This window comes from Adiantum capillus-veneris, chromosome 12 (genome assembly GCF_014529385.1).
Source record: "Adiantum capillus-veneris isolate H3 chromosome 12, ASM1452938v2, whole genome shotgun sequence".
NCBI classification, from domain to species: Eukaryota; Viridiplantae; Streptophyta; class Polypodiopsida; order Polypodiales; family Pteridaceae; genus Adiantum; species Adiantum capillus-veneris.
In genome coordinates, this window is record NC_140942.1 from 104131863 (window position 1) to 104150006 (window position 18144).

At 48.1% G+C, this 18144-nt stretch overlaps 1 protein-coding gene across 3 annotated transcripts in view; it reads right to left on the reverse strand.

The window, feature by feature from the left end:
* Window positions 1–14116, reverse strand: part of LOC147446249 (protein IQ-DOMAIN 3-like) — a 38179-nt gene extending 24063 nt beyond the window's left edge. The window contains exons 1-4 of one of the 3 annotated variants that reach the window (XM_086525507.1): window positions 13967–14116; window positions 13688–13771; window positions 13389–13518; window positions 12598–12948 (exon numbers count right to left, since the gene is read on the reverse strand). In XM_086525507.1, the coding sequence (XP_086381633.1) occupies window positions 12598–12948; window positions 13389–13487 (450 nt within the window). In that variant the 5' untranslated portion in view covers window positions 13488–13518; window positions 13688–13771; window positions 13967–14116. Of the gene's footprint in view, window positions 1–12597; window positions 12949–13388; window positions 13519–13637; window positions 13900–13966 lie in introns of those variants that run through there. The other 2 variants (XM_086525509.1, XM_086525508.1) reach the window with 2 other exon arrangements.
* Window positions 14117–18144: the final 4028 nt, after the last annotated feature.

Here is an 18144-nt window from a genome sequence, read left to right on the forward strand (position 1 = left end):
ATAGTAGACAGATTCAGTAAGCAAGCACATTTTCTTCCAGTAAAGAAGACGATCAAAGCTGATCACATGGCTAGAATATTTCTAGCTCAGATTTTTAAACACCATGGATTGCCAAAGACTATTGTCAGCGATAGAGATCCCCGCATGACTAGTCTATTTTGGCAGGCATTGTTCGACAACTTGGGAACTAAGCTTGATTTTTCATCAGCTTATCATCCTCAAACAGATGGTCAAAACGAAATCGCTAATGCCACTGTTTTAGATCTCCTCAAGTGCTATGTTTCGGAACGACAATCCGAATGGGAACAATACTTACCAATCGTTGAGTTTGCGTATAATAATACCATACATTCCTCAACTGGTAAAGCTCCCTTCGAAATTAGTTATGGGAAGCCACTCTTACTTCCTATTATGGTTACCAAAGAAAACATCTTCGCCGCAGATGAATTTGTGCGCAATATTGATATTGCCCATCAACAAGTAAAGCAAGCGATTCTTCGTACTCAAGAGCAACAGAAGAGAAAAGCAGACAAGCACAGAAGGAATCTCAATCTAGCAAAAGGACAATATGTCCTGCTTCGGTTTGAGAAAGCTAGATTGAAAAAGCGGGTAGGCAAAGAGAAAGTTGTCAAACTTTCCCATAGATTTTACGGCCCTTTCAAAATTACAGATAAAGTCAATGACGTGACTTTCAGATTGGATTTGCCTTCTCATTGGCGCATCCATAATGCTTTTCATGTCAGTCTCCTCCGACCATATAGTGGACCTCCTCCAGTGGCGCCAGTACAAGAAGATCCTCCAAAAGTCGAAGAGACTGAGGAAATCCTTCAACCTGAACATATAATACACCACTCGGAGAGACAACTCAAATCGGGGAGTCTACATCGAAAGTATTTAGTCAAGTTCAAGAATTACACTCCTTTAGATGCAAAGTGGATGACTGAGTCCGATCTTAAGGACTACCCAGACATCTTGCACAGTTACGTTGACGCTCTACAGTTGAGGTCAACTGTTTAGAACCAAGAGGGATGTAACTAAGTCAGACTTTGTAAATAATTAATTTATTTACGAGAAAAGAATTATCTAATTAGTTGTGTGCACATCAGAATAGATTTAGCAATTTCTGGGGCCTCAGGTGCGCCCAAGTTTGGGCCAGAGCACCTCAGGGAGACCCTAGCAGAAAAATACCCTGAAGCCCTAGTGATTGGGAAATCGGGTCTTCAATAAAGGGATAGATAGTAGCCTCAGATTTCAGGCTTAGAAAATTACGCGCGCTAGTGCAAGCACAAGAATGAGATGGGGTCCTTAGAATAATAACCCTAAGACCTGATTATTTTACGGCCTTAGGATAAGTTAGTTAAAGTATTCTTAAATGATTTGCGTTGGACCAAATGGCCGGACAAGTGCGAACAGGTAATGCCAGAGCAGTGTCGGTACGGCATTGGGCTGGGGAGCAGCTAACAATTTAATTGGTTGCATCTATGTGTGCAGTTGTGCACTTAATTGCACATTTCATTCACTAGCATAGGATTTTTAAAGTCAAAAGTTGAATGGTTTTTAAATTTTAAAGTAAGTGTGCCACTTGGCACACTTTCCCATGCAATCTCTCTCTCTCTCTCTCTCTCTCTCTCTCTCTCTCTCTCTTCATGTTAGCGCCCCCTCTTCTGGGAGGCTATAAGAGAGCAGCCCCTCCCCCTCTTGCCAGGTTGGCAGTGCACTACCCCCCCTAAGTGGAACGTCCTCTACGCGGTGAAGCTCTCCATTGAAGCTTGAGAGCAGCACCTTGTGGTGTATGTGGAGCCTCTGTGCACCCATCACATAGAACAAGGCCTCTCATGGTCATAGGCAGCTGTGGGAGAAGTTTCATCGCGTAAAGTAGTAGAAAACTCTTTTTCTCTCTCTACTAGCTGTTGCAAACTCTGTTTTCAGCCCCTAATCACCTGTATTAGGGTGAATTTCAGCAAAGCTTTAGTAGGAAACTATTCCTCTCTACTTACTATACACACACACAAAGTTTGGAGCGTTTCCGTCGCGAAAAGGACCTCCGTTTCGGCATTGGAACGCGCTCAGGTAACAATTTCTGGTTATGTGCAGAAAATTACAGCAAGCGTGTGTGCGTGTGTTTTGCATGTTTCCTTCGTGGGTTGACTGCAGGAATGATTATGTCTGAAGAGACATAGTTAGCGGAAGATAGACTCTCGTTTTTGAGAGCTTCCGATGAGTTTTGTGGAAGATAGACTCTCATCTACGAGAGCTTCCCAAAATCTCACAGAAGAGGAAAGATCCTCTTAGTAGTCAGGAGAGCAGTTCTTCTACTCTCTCAGTCAGAAGAAGAAGAAGGACAAGAAAGAAATGAGAACGGGCTTTCGCCCCGTTCCTGTGCTTGTAAAAGAATTCTCCCTTAGCAATAAAGATATTCTCTTTATGGGGGGGGGGGGGGGCAGCCCATCTTCTGGTCCCCAATGATGTGTCAAGCTCTCTCTCTTTCTCTCCAAAGTCTCTTGAGTATAATATTGCATTTAACAATCAGTTTTCGCTTCCGTATTTTTTGTCACAAAAATACATGATCCATTGATGAAGCCAATTATTTACAGCTAGTTTCAAACACTCCTCTTCTTCCCCTAAGAAATTGGTCGTTTTGTAAGGAATCGTGACAGTAGGACTACCCTATGAGCACCGAAAAGCAGCAATCCGCGTCCGCAATTGCTGGAGATGGATATCGTTCTCGGAAATACGCACAGTCGTCGACTGAGTCGTTTTCCAGAGTGGCAAGAGAGCGTAAGCAAATGGGAGAGAGGAGGCTTGGGAGAGGAACAAGGAACTTCAAAAGTGAGTTTTCTGCACAGTTTTCACTCTCTGTAAGTGGGTTTTTTTAATAAACCCAGGTTTCAGACCTTAAACTTAAAAAACTACAGGAGACTTAAAAAATAAAAGGGTGACTTAATAAACTCTTTTAAGTAACTTGAAGTGTAAAAAAAAACTCAATATGCTCGCTGCTGCTGCTGCCGCTCCCCCCCTCGCAACTGCACTCCCCTAGCACTACCTACCCCCCCATGTCGCTGCTCCCCTCTCGCGCCCGCCCTCAGCCCCCACTGCCCCCCTTTTCGTTGCCCTCACCCGCTGCCCTCTCCCTCGCCACGCGGCACTCCCTGTCCCGCACTCCCCCCACCTCTCTTCACCCCCCCCCCCCGGCCGCCCGTGGCTCATTTCGTTCTGCCTTTCTAACGCCGTGGTTCTTCTGTCGATTGGCTTTGGCAGTGTTGGTTCTTTGACAGTGCTTGCCAGGGTCCCTTTGCAGAAAAATTGCTTTACCCACTCTTTCTCCGTCACAGCAGTAGACACAGATGGAGGCTCAAGCTCCGCCACAGAAGGACTCCACTGAAGCCCGTTCGCCCGATCCCGCTGAGCCCACCATTCGACTTGCTCTATCATCGACAGAGCAAGCGAGACTAGCCGCAGAGGTAGAGCACCTGCAAGCGACTTCTGTCCATAGTTACCGGGGAACGCCCCCTAGCCCCCGTTCCGGCGTTCCGGGGGGCAGTTCCCTTCCCAAACGTTCCGAAACGTCCCGGAATGTCTGACATTCCGGGTGGCCAATGCAAACCGGAACGGCCGTTCCGGAACGTTCCGAAACGCCCCCGGACCGTTCCGGAATGCCCTTGGAACGGCCAATGGCTACAAAGAAATTTGGCAAAAATTGAAAAAATTGAAGTAAATGTTTGGGCTTCTTTTGAAAGTGTGCAAGGCCTCAAGGACTCATAAAATGCACCCCCCTTCCCCTTTCTCTTCACAAGCTAATCCTCAAGGCTCAAGCTCTCTCCCTCTCACTCTCAAGATCTCCCCCTCTCAAGGCTCAAGGCTTCAAGCCTTCAAGCTCTCTTCCTCTCCCTCCCACTCTCTCAAATCTCTCTCTCTCTCTCTCTCTCTCTCTCTCTCTCTCTCTCTCTCTCTCTCTCTCTCTCTTCATCTAGTCATAGCAAGGTTGAATGGTCTTCAAAACGAGTTTTTTGTGAGTATTAGAGTCAAAGCACTCTAATACTCCTTGTATTTAAACACAAGGAGCTAAAAATTGCACTATTTGGGTGTTTTTTATACCTCCCGTTCCGCAACGTTCCCGTTCCGGACCCCTAGCCGTTCCCCCGTTCCGCGGGGATCCCGTTGTCGTTCCCGTTCCGCGTTCCGGGTAACTATGCTTCTGTCATCTGCAAGATTCTCGGTACCAAACCCAGCAAAGGAGAGCTACGTGATCTTCTCCAGGCCCGCCTTCTCGCAGATGTGGGCAAGATCTTGGACGTTCAGATCCTCGGATGAGGCTACTACCAGATCGAGTTTGAGACCCCCGAGATGGCATCCAAGGTCATCGCCATGAGTCCATTGACCATCTGAGCAGCTCGAGCCCACTTTCGACAGTGGAGACATGGTTTTGACCCTACTTCAGATGTTCTGGTAGAGGAGGCAGACATCCCCATCTCCGTCTGCTTTCCTAGTTTACGGAGGGGGTACCTACCACTTTTGTCCAGGATAGGCTCAACGATTGGGACTGTCCTGGAGATACCTCGCACGGTAGCCTCAGTAGCTGCCAAGGCGGCCGGCATTCCCTCAATTCGCGTTCTGGTTAGGGACACTCACACTCTCTCGAAGGTCGTTCTTCTGCCTCGGATGAGTGGGGGTTGGTTTAGACAGAGCGCGGAGTATTCGGGCCTCATGAACCAGTGCTTCATTTGTCGACAGATGGGCCATCTTGCGAAAGCCTGTCCACGGAGGAGACCTCGACCTACACCACAGACTCACCCCCAGCCTACAAGGGCTGGCCAGCAGCCACAGGCAGAGACACAAAGCACTCATGCAGAGCCACCCTTCGAGCCTGGGGCTCCGGCGGAGGAGGGATGGTAGCACGTTTGTGGTCGACGACGGCAGGGGCCACAGCGACAGCCTGGCACTCAGAGTGGTCCTCAGGCGCCTGCCCAACAACAGTGGGTTCCCACGGGGAACCGTTTCGATCCTCTTGAGCAGGAGGAGGTCCCTGCTCCAGCCCCCACCTTAGCTTCACTCTCAACAACCCCTCCTCCTCATCATCCCCCCCCTCCCCCCCCCCCCCTCCTACTCCTGCCGCCTCTTCCCCTCGCCCCTCTGCCGCTCCCTCCGCCCCTCTTCCCCCTGCTCCTCCACCCCCCCCTCCCGCTCCAGTTCCACAGTCGACCCAGGGGGCAGGGCCATCTCCGGCTGCTAGGAGATCTCTTGGCAACGCCTTTGCCACGAGTCGCTTGGCGAGAGAGGGACAGCCTTTCTTGCGACCCCCTCTACAAGTACAGATGTCTTCCTTTGCAGCAGTCCCTCGTGGTCTGACGAGCTTCGACATTCGGCATCGATGGGACTTCTTTGACTACAACTTTACACGTTTTCTCGGTGACCCCTCAGCAGACCATGAGGCAGCTTGCTTGAGGGTTCATGTTCTGTTCCTTGCAACTAGGGGGATAGAGGCCTTGGAGAGCAGGAGGAGGTCCCTGCTCCAGCCCCCACCTCAGCTTCACCCTCGACAACCCCTCCTCCTCATCATCCCCCCCCGCCTCCTACTCCTGCCGCCTCTTCCCCTCGCCCCTCTACCTCTGCCGCTCCCTCCGCCCCTCTTCCCCCTACTCCTACACCCCCCTCTCGCTCCAGTTCCACAGTCGACCCAGGGGGCAAGGCCGTCTCCGACTGCTAGGAGATCTCTTGGCAGCGCCTTTGCCACCAGTCGCTTGGCGAGAGAGGGACAGCGACCCCCTCTACAAGTACAGACGTCTCCCTTTGCAGCAGTCCCTCGTGGTCTGACGAGCTTCGACATTCGGCGTCAATGGGACTTCTTTGACTACGACTTTACACCATAGTAACAGGGAACGGGCGGAACGGACCCTAAATGTTCCGAAACGGCGTTCCGAACGGGTCTGGCTCTCGAAACGGAGTCGGGAACGGAACACCGTTCCGGAACGGGGTGTAACCGGAACGGCGACCCAGAACGGGGGGGAACGGGGCGGAACGGCGGAACGGGAATCCAGAACGGTCAAACCAAAAAGTCAACTTTTTTCACTAGCTATTTGGGGGCATGTTTGGGGCTATTGGGGGCTATTTGGGGTCAGATTTGGGGCTATTTGGAGGGCTGTTTGGGGGCTATTTAGAGGGCTGATTTGGGGCTGTTTGGACTCTGGAGGCTCGTCTCACCTCCTCCTCAAGCTCTCAACATCTCTACTGAGCTACTCTCCTTGCTAAAGCTTTAAGCTTGGACATGGAGCTCTGGCTTCTTTCCGTTCCTTTTTGGCGGAAAGCACAACACCCTCAAAGAACAAATGTGGCTTCTACCTCTCTTTCTCAAGCTCCATCCCTCCCTCTCGTGTCTCAAGCTCCATTCCTCTCTCTCTCTCTCTCTCTCTCTCTCTCTCTCTCTCTCTCTCTCTCTCTCTCAAGAGTCAAACTCCATCCTTGTCTCAAGCTCCGTCATCGTACAACATGTGTAAATATGGCTCTAATTAGGATGGTCGAATTCAAAAGCTTAGCTTATAGTTTTTCACTAACATATGAGCCTATAATACATATAATATATATAGTTTCTTTGGTCTACCGTTCCGGCCCCTCTCCTCCCTCCTGTTCCCGTCCCGTTCTACACCCTACTGTTCCTGTTCCCCGTCCCCGTTCCGGGTAACTATGCTTTACACGTTTTCTCGGTGACCCCTCAGCAAACCATGAGGCAACCTGCTTGAGGGTTCATGTTCTGTTCCTTGCAGCTAGGGGGGTAGAGGCCTTGGACTCAGCTCTTTTCCCCTTTGCGGCAGGGACCAGACTGAGTGGACTCTCGACTCAGTGTTGGAGTGGTTGCATACACAGGTCCTAGAGTTCTCTCACCACATGGGAGACCTAGGAGTTACAGACATGCTTCAAACTTTCTCGCCATTGGCCAAGTTTGCGGTGACCCCTCCAGATACAGCAGGATGTAGACACATTGTGGTTCACTTCTTTGCTGATACGCAATGCTTGCCATGCTATGTACACATTCATGAGGACTCCTGGACAGAGGAGGTTGCTTTACGTACGGCTCGCTCTACTTGGGCTTGGGCCGGAACTCGTTGCAGTCACGCCTATCTAGAGGACGCTCGGATACGGATTACTCCCCATCCAAGCCAACCTCGAAGATAGCACATTTAGTTGTTGCGGCAGCATCTGTTCTCTCTCGCTCTCCATGAGAATCGTCTCATGGAACGTGCAGGGACTTGGTGGGCCCCAATTTCAGCATCAGCGGGGCCGACTGCGTCAGGAGCTTCAGCGTTGCCTTGTGGGAGGAGAGATTGATTCTCTTATGCTACAGGAGCATCATCTGGGTGAGAGCCGCATTAGACGTTGTGGTCGGCTCTTGCGTGGACGATATGATACTTTTTGGTCAGCTGCTTTTAGACCTGGAGGCATCCAGGGTGGGGTATGTATGACTATTGTGGATTCTTTGCAGCAAGCCATTGTGGGCAGAGGGATAATTGTGCCAGGCAGGGCTCAGTGGATCACTATGCAGGTTCAGGGTTGCCTTGTGGGCTTCCTGAACATATATGCGCCCAATGTGGCGAGTGCACGAGCAGAGTTTTGGTCACAGATTGTTGTGGTCACAGATTGTTGAGTCTCTGCCGCAAGCAGAACATTGGTGCATAGGGGGTGACTTCAACATGTTGGAGGACCCTTCTGACAGGATTGGTGGTAGCCATGCTACTGTGCATGGAGTTGAGCTGGCAGCTTGGGAGAGGTTTTGTATGACTCTGAGGGTCTCGGATGTGTGGCAGCACTCTAGTTTTGTGAGGCCCCCAGACATCCTGGCCTTCTCTCGTTCGGACCGCAGAGTGGGAGGAGTGAATCTATCGCGGATAGATCGCTTCTACACTAGTGACCATTTCAGTGACTTAGGTGGGACAATTGGCATTCTGGCAGGGACTTCCTTCTCGGACCATGCACCAGTGATCCTCACAGTGGCAGACAGACAGAGAAGGGGGAGCACGATGCTTCGCATCCTTGAGAGGGTCTTGCTAGACTCTACACTCAGGGAGCGAGTAGAGGCTCTCTGGACAGAGAGCTTGGACATGAAGGATTCTCCTGCTGACAGAGTGGCCTCAGGACTAGCTCAGATTAGTCGTTTCTTTCTCCAAGAGTCTTTGGCTCGCCTGGCTGCAACAAGAGAGGAGCAACGTCTCAGACGGGGCGTTGCTTCCTTGCAGAGGATGCAGGAGCAACATCCAGACAGTCCTTGGTTGGAGGAGCAGCTACAGCAGGCTCGCCAGGAGCTTGTTAGCACAGAGGAGCGGCGCCATGAGTTTGCTTTCCATCGACAGGCATCTTAGTGGACACAGGTGGATGACAAAGTGACTGGTGCTTTCTTCGAGGCAGTGGGACCTCGACATAAGCATGCCAAGGTCAGTCAGTTGAGGAGGCCCGACGGGTCAGTTGTTTCAGAGCCAGAGGACATGCGTGCAGTTGCTACGGACTTTTACCGTGAGTTATTGTCTGCAGGCCTCAGTCAGAGCGTCAGGATGCATGCAGGGAGCAGGTGGGGGCACAGATGCCTTGCCTTGTGACTGAGGAGATGTGTCAGAGGCTTGAGCTGCCACTTCATCTTGAGGAGTTGCACACGGCTCTTAGTGCACTCCCCCGTGGTAGCTGTCCAGGTGAGAATGGCTTGACTCCCAGTTTTTTCTTGGTGTACTGGGACTTGCTTGGCCCAGATCTCTGTAGTGCTTTTCAGTACATCTTTCACACAGGAGAGATGCCTGACAGCATGAGTGAGGGTCTAATCTACCTCATTCCCAAGGAGGGTGGCTCCTTGGATGAGATTCGACAGTGGCGCCCCATCACCATCCTCAACTCAGCCTACAAAATTCTTGGCAAGGCTCTGAGTTTGAGGATCCAGCCACTTCTAGAGAGCCTTATACATGGGACTCAGACAGGTTTTGTCAAGGAGCGCAGTATCCTTGACAACATCTTTACTTTTTGGGAGGCTTCTGCCCTTGCGCGACTCCGTGGTGAGGATCTGGTGATTCTCCTTCTCAATTTTGAGAAGGCCTACGACAGAGTTGACTGGGGCTTTCTAGAGGGCACTCTACGCAGGATGGGCTTCTCAGATGCTTGGATCAGAGGGGTGTCAGCTTTGTACAGACGGGCACACAGTCAGCTACTTTTGTCAGGAGGTAGAGGTGATCGTTTCATGCTCACGCGTTCGATCAGACAGGGCTGCCCTCTTGCCCCCTTCCTCTTTCTGTTCTATGCTGAGGCGATGAGCAGGTTTTTGGTGTCGCAGCAGGTTGGTTTACGGGGCTTAGCACTCCCTATTCGGGGAGATGAGCTACTGGACACTGAGTTTGCTGATGACTCAGCCTTGTACTTGGATGGCCAGGAGGCCAACCTTCACAGGTGTGAGCAGGCTCTTGAGACCTTCTATTGTGCATCTGGCGCACTGATCAACTGGAGAAAGACAGTGGCTTTCTCGGTTGGTAGTGCTCCAGTGCCCGACTGGATGCCACGCAAGGGTTTCAGGTGGATTCCCCCAGGAACTGCAGTTCGGTACTTGGGCTGTCAGGTTGGTTTGGACTTGTCTCTCGAGCAGCAAATTGCTCCCCTCCTCCTGTCTATCAGGAGGAAGTTGTTACATTGGAGCTCCGCACAACTTTCTTTGGCTGGCAGAGTTGTAATGGCCAACCAGGTGCTAATGGCTACTATGTGGTACATCACTTCTTGTTGGATCTTCTCGAGTTCTTGTATCAGCCAGGTAGAGCGGCTGATCAGGAATTTCCTTTGGTCAGGGCGAGACACTCTGACAGCCCGTGCCAAAGTGGCTTGGCAGGTCATCATTCTTCCTTGTTCCCAGGGAGGGCTTGGGATCATAGACCCAAGTTGGGAGCTGGCTGGTGCATAGTGGCCTCTCGTCCGCATGCACAGCTTGTGACCATCTTGTGGAGAGTCAGCATCACTGTCTTTGGGACTGTCCCTTGGCACAGCAGGTGTGGCTTCGTGTTCTTCGGCTGATGTCCGCTCTTTCCACGGCTCGGCAGTGCACTTGGGGGGCAGCTGCTTGGTCCACTCTCACGGGCCCGGCACTTCAGTTTGAGCTATCATCCACCAGCAGGATGATAGTGATGCAGGGGGGGCGACCTACACTCCAGCCTGCCCCACGGAGCTTACTCCATAGGAGTGGTGCAGTGAGAGAGAGGTGTGTTGGGAGCTCATCAGTGGCCTGACACTCTGGTTCATCTGGCGGGCCCGTTGCTTCCACATCTTCGAGGCTCGCCCTGTACCACCAGCAGAGACTTCGGGATCTTTGGCTTGAGCTGTTTCATACTCTCAGAGGACAGTTCGAGAGACTCCAGGGCAGTTTTGACCGCATGCGGGAGCGCAGATAGGCTTTCCTTCGACTTTGGCGTCCTGGGCCATTCTTCACCATGATACAAGGTGTGCTCCGATGGCACTACCGTCCACCTGTGTGGCTCTTCCCTCCTCCCATCCCCTGATCTAGCCTCATTGTACATATGTTGTTTTTTCATTGGGAGAGTCTCCCCATCATGATTGTTGTAGTCCTCTCTTGTAGAGGAGGTTGTAGCCCTAAGGGCAGTTTCATTAACTAATAGAAGGATCCTTTTCTCGGGGGGGGGGGGGGGGGGGGGGGGGGAAACTCAATGTAAGGCTCCAAGCGAAAAAAAAATCGAGCGCTAGCGAAGGCAGCAGATGACACAGGGAGAGAGAGAAAAGAAGCGAAGCGCATACCCACTTGTGGCCTTCACATGAAACGCAGCCCACATCAGATGCCCGCGCAGCATACTTCTCCACATTGGAACATTTGCAAAATCTCCACTTCGATTTCTCTGCAATCCCCAACACTACCAGAGAGAGAAAATTCTCTCTCTCTCTCTCTCTCTCTCTCTCTGAGCTTCAAGAAAATTACTGCATGCTGAATTTACTCTAAAATCAGTAAATTAATAAAGAATTCACTGATTTACATCAATAATTAGTAAAATTAATAATAAGCTTCTGATTTTCAGCATTCCCATTTTTCATATTGCTGATTTTTATAAAAAATCAGCAAAAGAACGCTAATTTTCACATGCAAACATACTTATAAGAAGAAAAACAAACAATTTCAGCAATTAGTCAATAGAAATTACGCAAAATCGAGGTTATCCAACTCGAACCAATCTGTAAGTGTGCACGTGGTCCTTCCTGCAGCCAAGCCGGCTCTGATACCATGAAACGAGCACGTGGAGAGGATCTCCCTGCTACACGGACCACCTACAGACACGCATCGGACGAACCACTCGACCATAGCCACCATCCGGCAGCACCCCCATGCTGGACCAGCGTCCGAGGACGTAGGCATGCACATGTAAGTCCGAGCGTCCCATACCACCCGACCTCACCTCCTCGAGGTGACCTTGCGCGCTCCTAGCCTCACGGGCTAACCATTGGCACTCGAGGTTGATAACTACAAATGAGGCCTTGGCCTCCCTTTTATAATAGTAGCCGACCACATAGGTCAGGTTCACACTACGTCCGCTTGGACACCGGACACCCATCCCGACGATGTCTTAGACCAGATCTCCTCTCTTGTGAGTAGGACATAAGACTTGCCCATTGATTTAGGCGAGATTTCTCACGAGAAATCTCTCTAATCATCATGTTAGGGTGTGTACCTGCTTTGAATCAGTGATTAGCTGATTCGGTGCCTATGCAGGAGGCTCTTGCCTTGGCAATCAAGCATAGACATCCGTGAACACATCAGTGCAGTCTGAATGTGATTGCTAAATAAGTTACAATAATCATGATTAGTAAACAGAATCTCGACAAAAATGTGATGTAATTGTTTAGTGACTTTGTTTCTTTGTGTAAGTGCTAGATGTATGCAGTCTGGTGCATGGGAGCATAGAGTCGGTGTCTATTGAGCTAGTTTTTGTCATTGTCTATTTTACAGTCATAATCGAGGGCAATTACTCGTCTTTCAAGAGGGGGGTATGTCACAAGTTGTTGACGTGGCATGGCCCTGAATGGGCTTGGGCCCCTGGTATGTCACAAGTTGTTGACGTGGCATTGCCCTGAATGGGCTTGGACCCCTACTATGGACCCCTGCTATGAAGAAACCAGTCAAGAAGCAACAAACCTTAAAACTTACGCAGATTCTTGCACATGGCATTTCATCTGAAGAGAACCTGTTTTAAGAACCCGAAAGTGGCTAGATCAAGTCGGACAAGTTTGTAACCTCAAAATATGATGACATGGCACCTGTACGAACATGCCGGAATTTTTGGCAGATTTTGTCTTTGGACGCTAGCTTTTCATATCTGATGCTTTTGCATACACACACGTGTGTGTGTGTGTGTGTGTGTGTGTGTGTGTGCATGAATGTGTGTGTGTACCATGTAAATCAAGAAAGTTAACACACTTGCACATAAATCAAGAGACAAAGAAAGAGTCTGATTAAGGAAGGTTACTACATAATTGATTTGTTTCAAAATACAAATACACATACAAACACACACTTAAAATGACCAAATTGTTGTTAAGAAGTCGTCTGGCAAGAAAGGCCAAAATATAAATTTTAAAGCATACCAAATAGCCTCTGAAGGCGGCTTGTATCTTCAAAGCTGCTCGATCTTCCCTGCTCCGGCTCAAAAAATATGAGGAAGAATGGGGCCCACCTCCTGTCAGCCTTACCACCTCAGCTGCAGCCTGGGCAGCAGCAACAGCTGCTTCAGCAGCAGCTGCAGTTGCAGCTGCTACAGCAAGTGCATGGCTGTTCTGCTCCTCCTCTGCCACTGACATTGACTTTTCTGAGATCGAGGTCATCTTCTCGCTCCTTGAAGTTGCATCTACATATGCTTCTTGTTGTACCATGAGAGCCTCGCCTGGCGGTGGGGATTTTCCAAATCCCCATCTCTTCCTCTCTCTGGCCAAGTTCTTCTGCATACATGAGAAAAGATTAAAATCGCAGGTAGAGGCTGCATTGTAATTTGTTTTCACAGGGCCTCATGTGAAGGTAGAGCTCATTACCAAAAACCCTTTTTCTAATGGGTTAGTATAATCACACCACCTTCAATCATTGAAATGGAACAATACTGTAACACAGCGGTGATCCTCTCTTATGGCTGAAGACTTGCAAGGATTGAGCTTCAAAGCTCAATCGGACATCCCTACCCACTGCCCTGTTGCCTCCCTCTTACAATGCTTATTCCATGTGAAAAAGACCACTAAACTGGTGAGCTATCATCTCTAAAGTCATATAGGTATCAGACATAAGTCATACATACACACACATGTATGATATTCACAAGTTTCAACAACAAGATTTATTATTGAGCAATAACAAGAAGTACTGATTCTAGCCGATGCGATCCACTCACAGGTTGTCGGTCCTTCTGTGGTTTCACCTCTTTCTCGACATCTCTTGAAGGAGAGAAAGCCTTCTTGACAGCATTGAGCCAACCACCTTTTTTGCCCATGTTAATGTACCTGCTCTTCAGCAGAAAATCTCTGCAATAATAACCTAATGAGATCTATGCTATTAGCCTCTGCTATGATTGAATGCAACGTTAATTCCCATTAATACCACAATTGGACACTAGTTTCACAGTGAAAGCATGGAAGATCACCAAGCTCTAATCAGCTGAAGTCCACAGCAAGCCAAGCACTTAGGAGCTACCTGAGATCACAAATGGACCCACATTCTCTCGTAGCTCAATGTCTCGCCGAACCCAAAAATTCTGCCCAGATGACAGAAGAATAGCTGTATGTCCATTGCCCGGATGCAGAAAATCATGTAAGCAGACGAAGAGAGTCAACCAATACACGAAATCAATCTCTCTCTCTCTCTCTCTCTCTCTCTCTCTCTCCTCCTCTCTTCTCCTTCTCTCTAACACACGCACGCACGCACGAATCAGCTATCGCTATCACAGCAGTCAAGACCCAAGATTCCACTTACAAGTTCTTCTGCATGTGAAGGTGAGGCCCGCTAACTTTAGCGGGGCCTGGGAGTGAAAAGAGCTTGCATCATTAAAAGGAAAACATGCGAGCAGGGGCACTTTTTGCATGAAGTTTACACAACAAGAGAGGACGACACACATGATATGATGATCCTCCACACCTTGTGCACGTTGCATATGCCAGGTTTTATCTATTTCCTATACACCACACAACAAATCATTTACAATTGAGACGCCATTTTGCATGTTCAGTTCTGTAGTGAGAGTTGAGTCACACTAGGTGTAGCGAGGGAAAGAGAAAAAAGTATGCCCTCGGGTCACACCCGTTGAGAAAAATAGCTTGCACTACAAAACATTGGCGAAAAGGAACATGCTCATTGGCCAAAGCTATACCTGCTTCTACGTTATTTTCCAGAATTGTAGCTTTATCTCTTGAAAAAGAAGTGGTTAGGGTAAAGGGGCCAATAAAAAGTTGGGTCCCTCACTAACCCCCATTTTAAGATCACCTTGCACCAATATAAGGACATGAATAGAGAGTAATTAGAGCGGGAAACTTTTCAATCTCCATCGTGAGATCTCGAGATCAAGCCTTGTTGGCAAAATGGCCCATTACTCCCGCCGAGGTGTCTGGCTTCAAACCCCCAATTTTGTTACACTAGAGATCTTTGGCAATGTCGTGCGTCGTCTCTGCACTCCTGATCACGCTCAGTTTTTTCCTACATGTAGATCTCACCTTAAGCTTCGTTTTCCGCTCCTCCATGCTTAAAACGATGCACGATGGGCTCTGCAATCTCTGGCGCAGCTTAGGCAGCCTTAACTTGGCCCCTTTACCATATCCAAGTATTAGCAGAGCTTCTATGGTCCTACACAGAAAAGTGAAATTTCTAAAGTTGGGCTCGTACCTTCCCCCACTAGCCCCACTACCTCTAGGTGTGACTCAGCTCTAAGGAAATCCTACATTTTGAATATTTTTGTTTAATTCAAAAGATTCTTGCCCCTTTGCCAATGGTCAACCCCAACTTGTGCCATACAACTTTTGCACAAGAGTGAGGCAGTGGTCACACGATGCATAGTTATCACCTACTTGTTGAGATCAATGTGTCTCTTGTATGGTCACACATGCACCAAGTAATCATCATATATGCAACTATGGAGTCTTCTTATAACTATGCCGACTTTGGCATAGTTGCACCAATTATATATTACCGATAACTCATTCACACGTGATCACATCCTAATAAACCCTCTTCATTACTTCGCACAAGGTTCCTAACTCCTTCGTGGGGGATATACGATTTTCATCAGCCACCTTGTGGGTAGTCCACCATCCCAACCTCACCAACTTGATCCAAGGTTGCAATTGCCCCACATCCGCCATGCACATCCCAACCATTGATCCTCCCTCAATGAGCTTATGTCCTTTGGAAACATGGAGAGTCTACATGTGCTTCTCATTTGTACCTCACTCCTAGTCTTCATGCCAAAGAGTTTGGAAAATATAGGCAGTGTTAACACTCCCTCCGCCTATAAAAACATACAAACCATAGAATCTCTCTCTCTCTCTCTCTCTCTCTCTCTCTGTGTGTGTGTGTGTGTGTGTGTCTTGGGTTGCAAGTCTTTAGCTCAAGACTCGTCAAAAAGATATATGAGGTCTAATGGATTGTTCCTAATATGACGATAAAAATTTCTCTTCTTCTCTCTCAAAGTTTTAAAGCACAAAATTGGTACCCTATTTTTGGCCAACTAAAAACGTATTGCATTATATGCCAAAATGGTGGTCAAAGCGCTTAACACCTCTCCCTATCTCTCCTTCTTTCCACCTCCCTAAGTAGGTCACATTCTCTCCAAAAGTTTTTTTTTTTTGGGGAAGGAGTAGAAATGTATCAAAAAAAAGACTCGGCAAGGTACAGAGTTCCCACAAGAAAGGGGTGGGAAAGCCTACTATTGAGGATCAAGTTATAATAAACTGAACATTCTGCTTCTAGCAGGATGGTAGAACATAGGGGCAACAGATCTCCATTTTTGCTATCTTATTGATTGATTGTAGGATGGAAGAGACAGAAAGATCCTTAGGGAGAGCTTCTTGGACTTTATTACAAAGAGTAAGGGCAGAGAGCTTTAAGTCATGCTTTAGAAACCAAATTGGGTAAACAGACTGGTTCTTGAATACAGTTGCATTACTCTGATTCCATATACATCATAGCATGAAACCTCTCCAAATGTTCCATAATGGGATGTCCAGCCCTCTGCAGCTTCCCAATATGAATACCTTGAAGTCCATAGCTTTTAGATTAATTTGGTTGGTGATATTCTGCAAAGCCCTTAAAATGTCTTCATTTGCTTTACATTAAAACCATAGGTGCAGGCTATCTTCCACCTCTTTGTAGCATTTGTTACATCCTTTTTGGCAAACAAGCTCATATTATTGTACTAGCAATGTAAAAGGCATGCATAAGTTTATGAGTACTAGCATGCATAAGTTTATTAGTAGCATGCTCTCCACACTCACATGTGCATAACTCTCCCAATTCTCTTCAAATTGTACAATCGACAAGTGGTCGATCACACACAACAACCAGCAACACATGAGGCGATAGAACAATCACATCTAAGACAATGCAAACCAGTGGCAACGATAATTTGGCAACGCCTTGTAGAAGACACAAAAAGTAGGGGAAAGCCGATTTCTAGCATGAAGCAAGAAACTCCTTCCCCACTAATTTCACACTACACCATACATAGGACTACTAAAGGCAAGCATGACACCACACATGGCAAACTGCGATAGGGTATAGGTTTCTTCTTAAGCATCACTACGAGTGCTCAGTGTTGGTGGTTCAAGGTGTTAAAGAGGAGTGGTTGGTCGGTGTTCGTCACACAAATTGCAAGCGTCAAAAGCAACAACCTTACTGTAAAGCTTGGCATTCGTAAATCGCTTATGGTTTCTTATAATGCACAATAATAACAGTAAATGCTAACGTGGTTGAAAATCTAAACATGCATGATTTGATTAGAGAGCAAGGACAACGAATACTAGACAAGTTGTAGGTTGCACAATCATAGCAATGAATGCAATAGGTCCTCATCTCTCTCTCTCTCTCTCTCTCTCTCTCTCTCTCTCTCTCTCTCTCTCTCTCTCTCTCTCTCTCTCTCCCATGATAACTGTAGAGAGAGAGAGAGACGCCTTTCCCTGCCCATGCATTTGCTCACCGTTTGGCCAAAGAACTCCAAGCGTCCACACACACAAAGATGAAATGAAATGTTATATTAAATGGCTTTAAAAGGCCAAAATGACCTATGAGACCAAACTGCTACAATGTTGGTGGATCTATTAGAGTGTCCGGGCCATTGTAGAGAGAGAGAGAGAGAGAGAGAGAGAGAGAGAGAGAGAGAGAGAGAGAGAGATGGGGATGACCCTCAACAGTGGTAGATTCCTTGCTCACAATGGAGGAAGCCCTTTTTCGCAAAACAATGGATGTGTTTCTTGTAGCAATGGAACTGGCAATGGAGTTGGCAACAATGGCAGAAACTTGGATAACTGGGCAGCTCCCCACAACCATGATTCTTGCATCGATGCAGGACAAGAAGATATGCAAAATGGTTGTGTGCTCCACACAAATACGAGGCGTGATCTTCACAACAATCACATGCAAAATCATTCAGCCAATCGCAACAATGGACATGTTATACACTTTGATGGCATGGAAATGCACGTGTACAAGCAGATTTCCAAGCTGCAACTATCTGCAAACACACACAATGTGCACACAAGTCAAACCCTAGCTATGAGGAGGAGGATGATGTAGATGATATTGATGAAACTGAGAGGCAACACGAAGAGGACACTGCCGTGCTTAGAGCGAAGGAAGAGGAACAAGCCCGTAGATTAGTCCCCACTCCCTCCTAAGCATTGTGAAGCTATTTGGATTGCCATGCACAATATCTCCTTAGGTGGTTATCCAGACCAATGAGAACATAAGAAAGTTTCGCATAAAGCTCAGAAATTTATTTGGAGAGAGAGAGAGAGAGAGAGAGAGAGAGAGAGAGAGAGAGAGAAGTTGCAAACATGGCAACACGTCAGTAGAAGCATGTATGTGTGTGTGTGTGCCTTTGGGGCAAAGCCAGAGACGTGCATGGCATTCATTTGGATTGGAAAGAGCAGTACCTCATGCAAGAA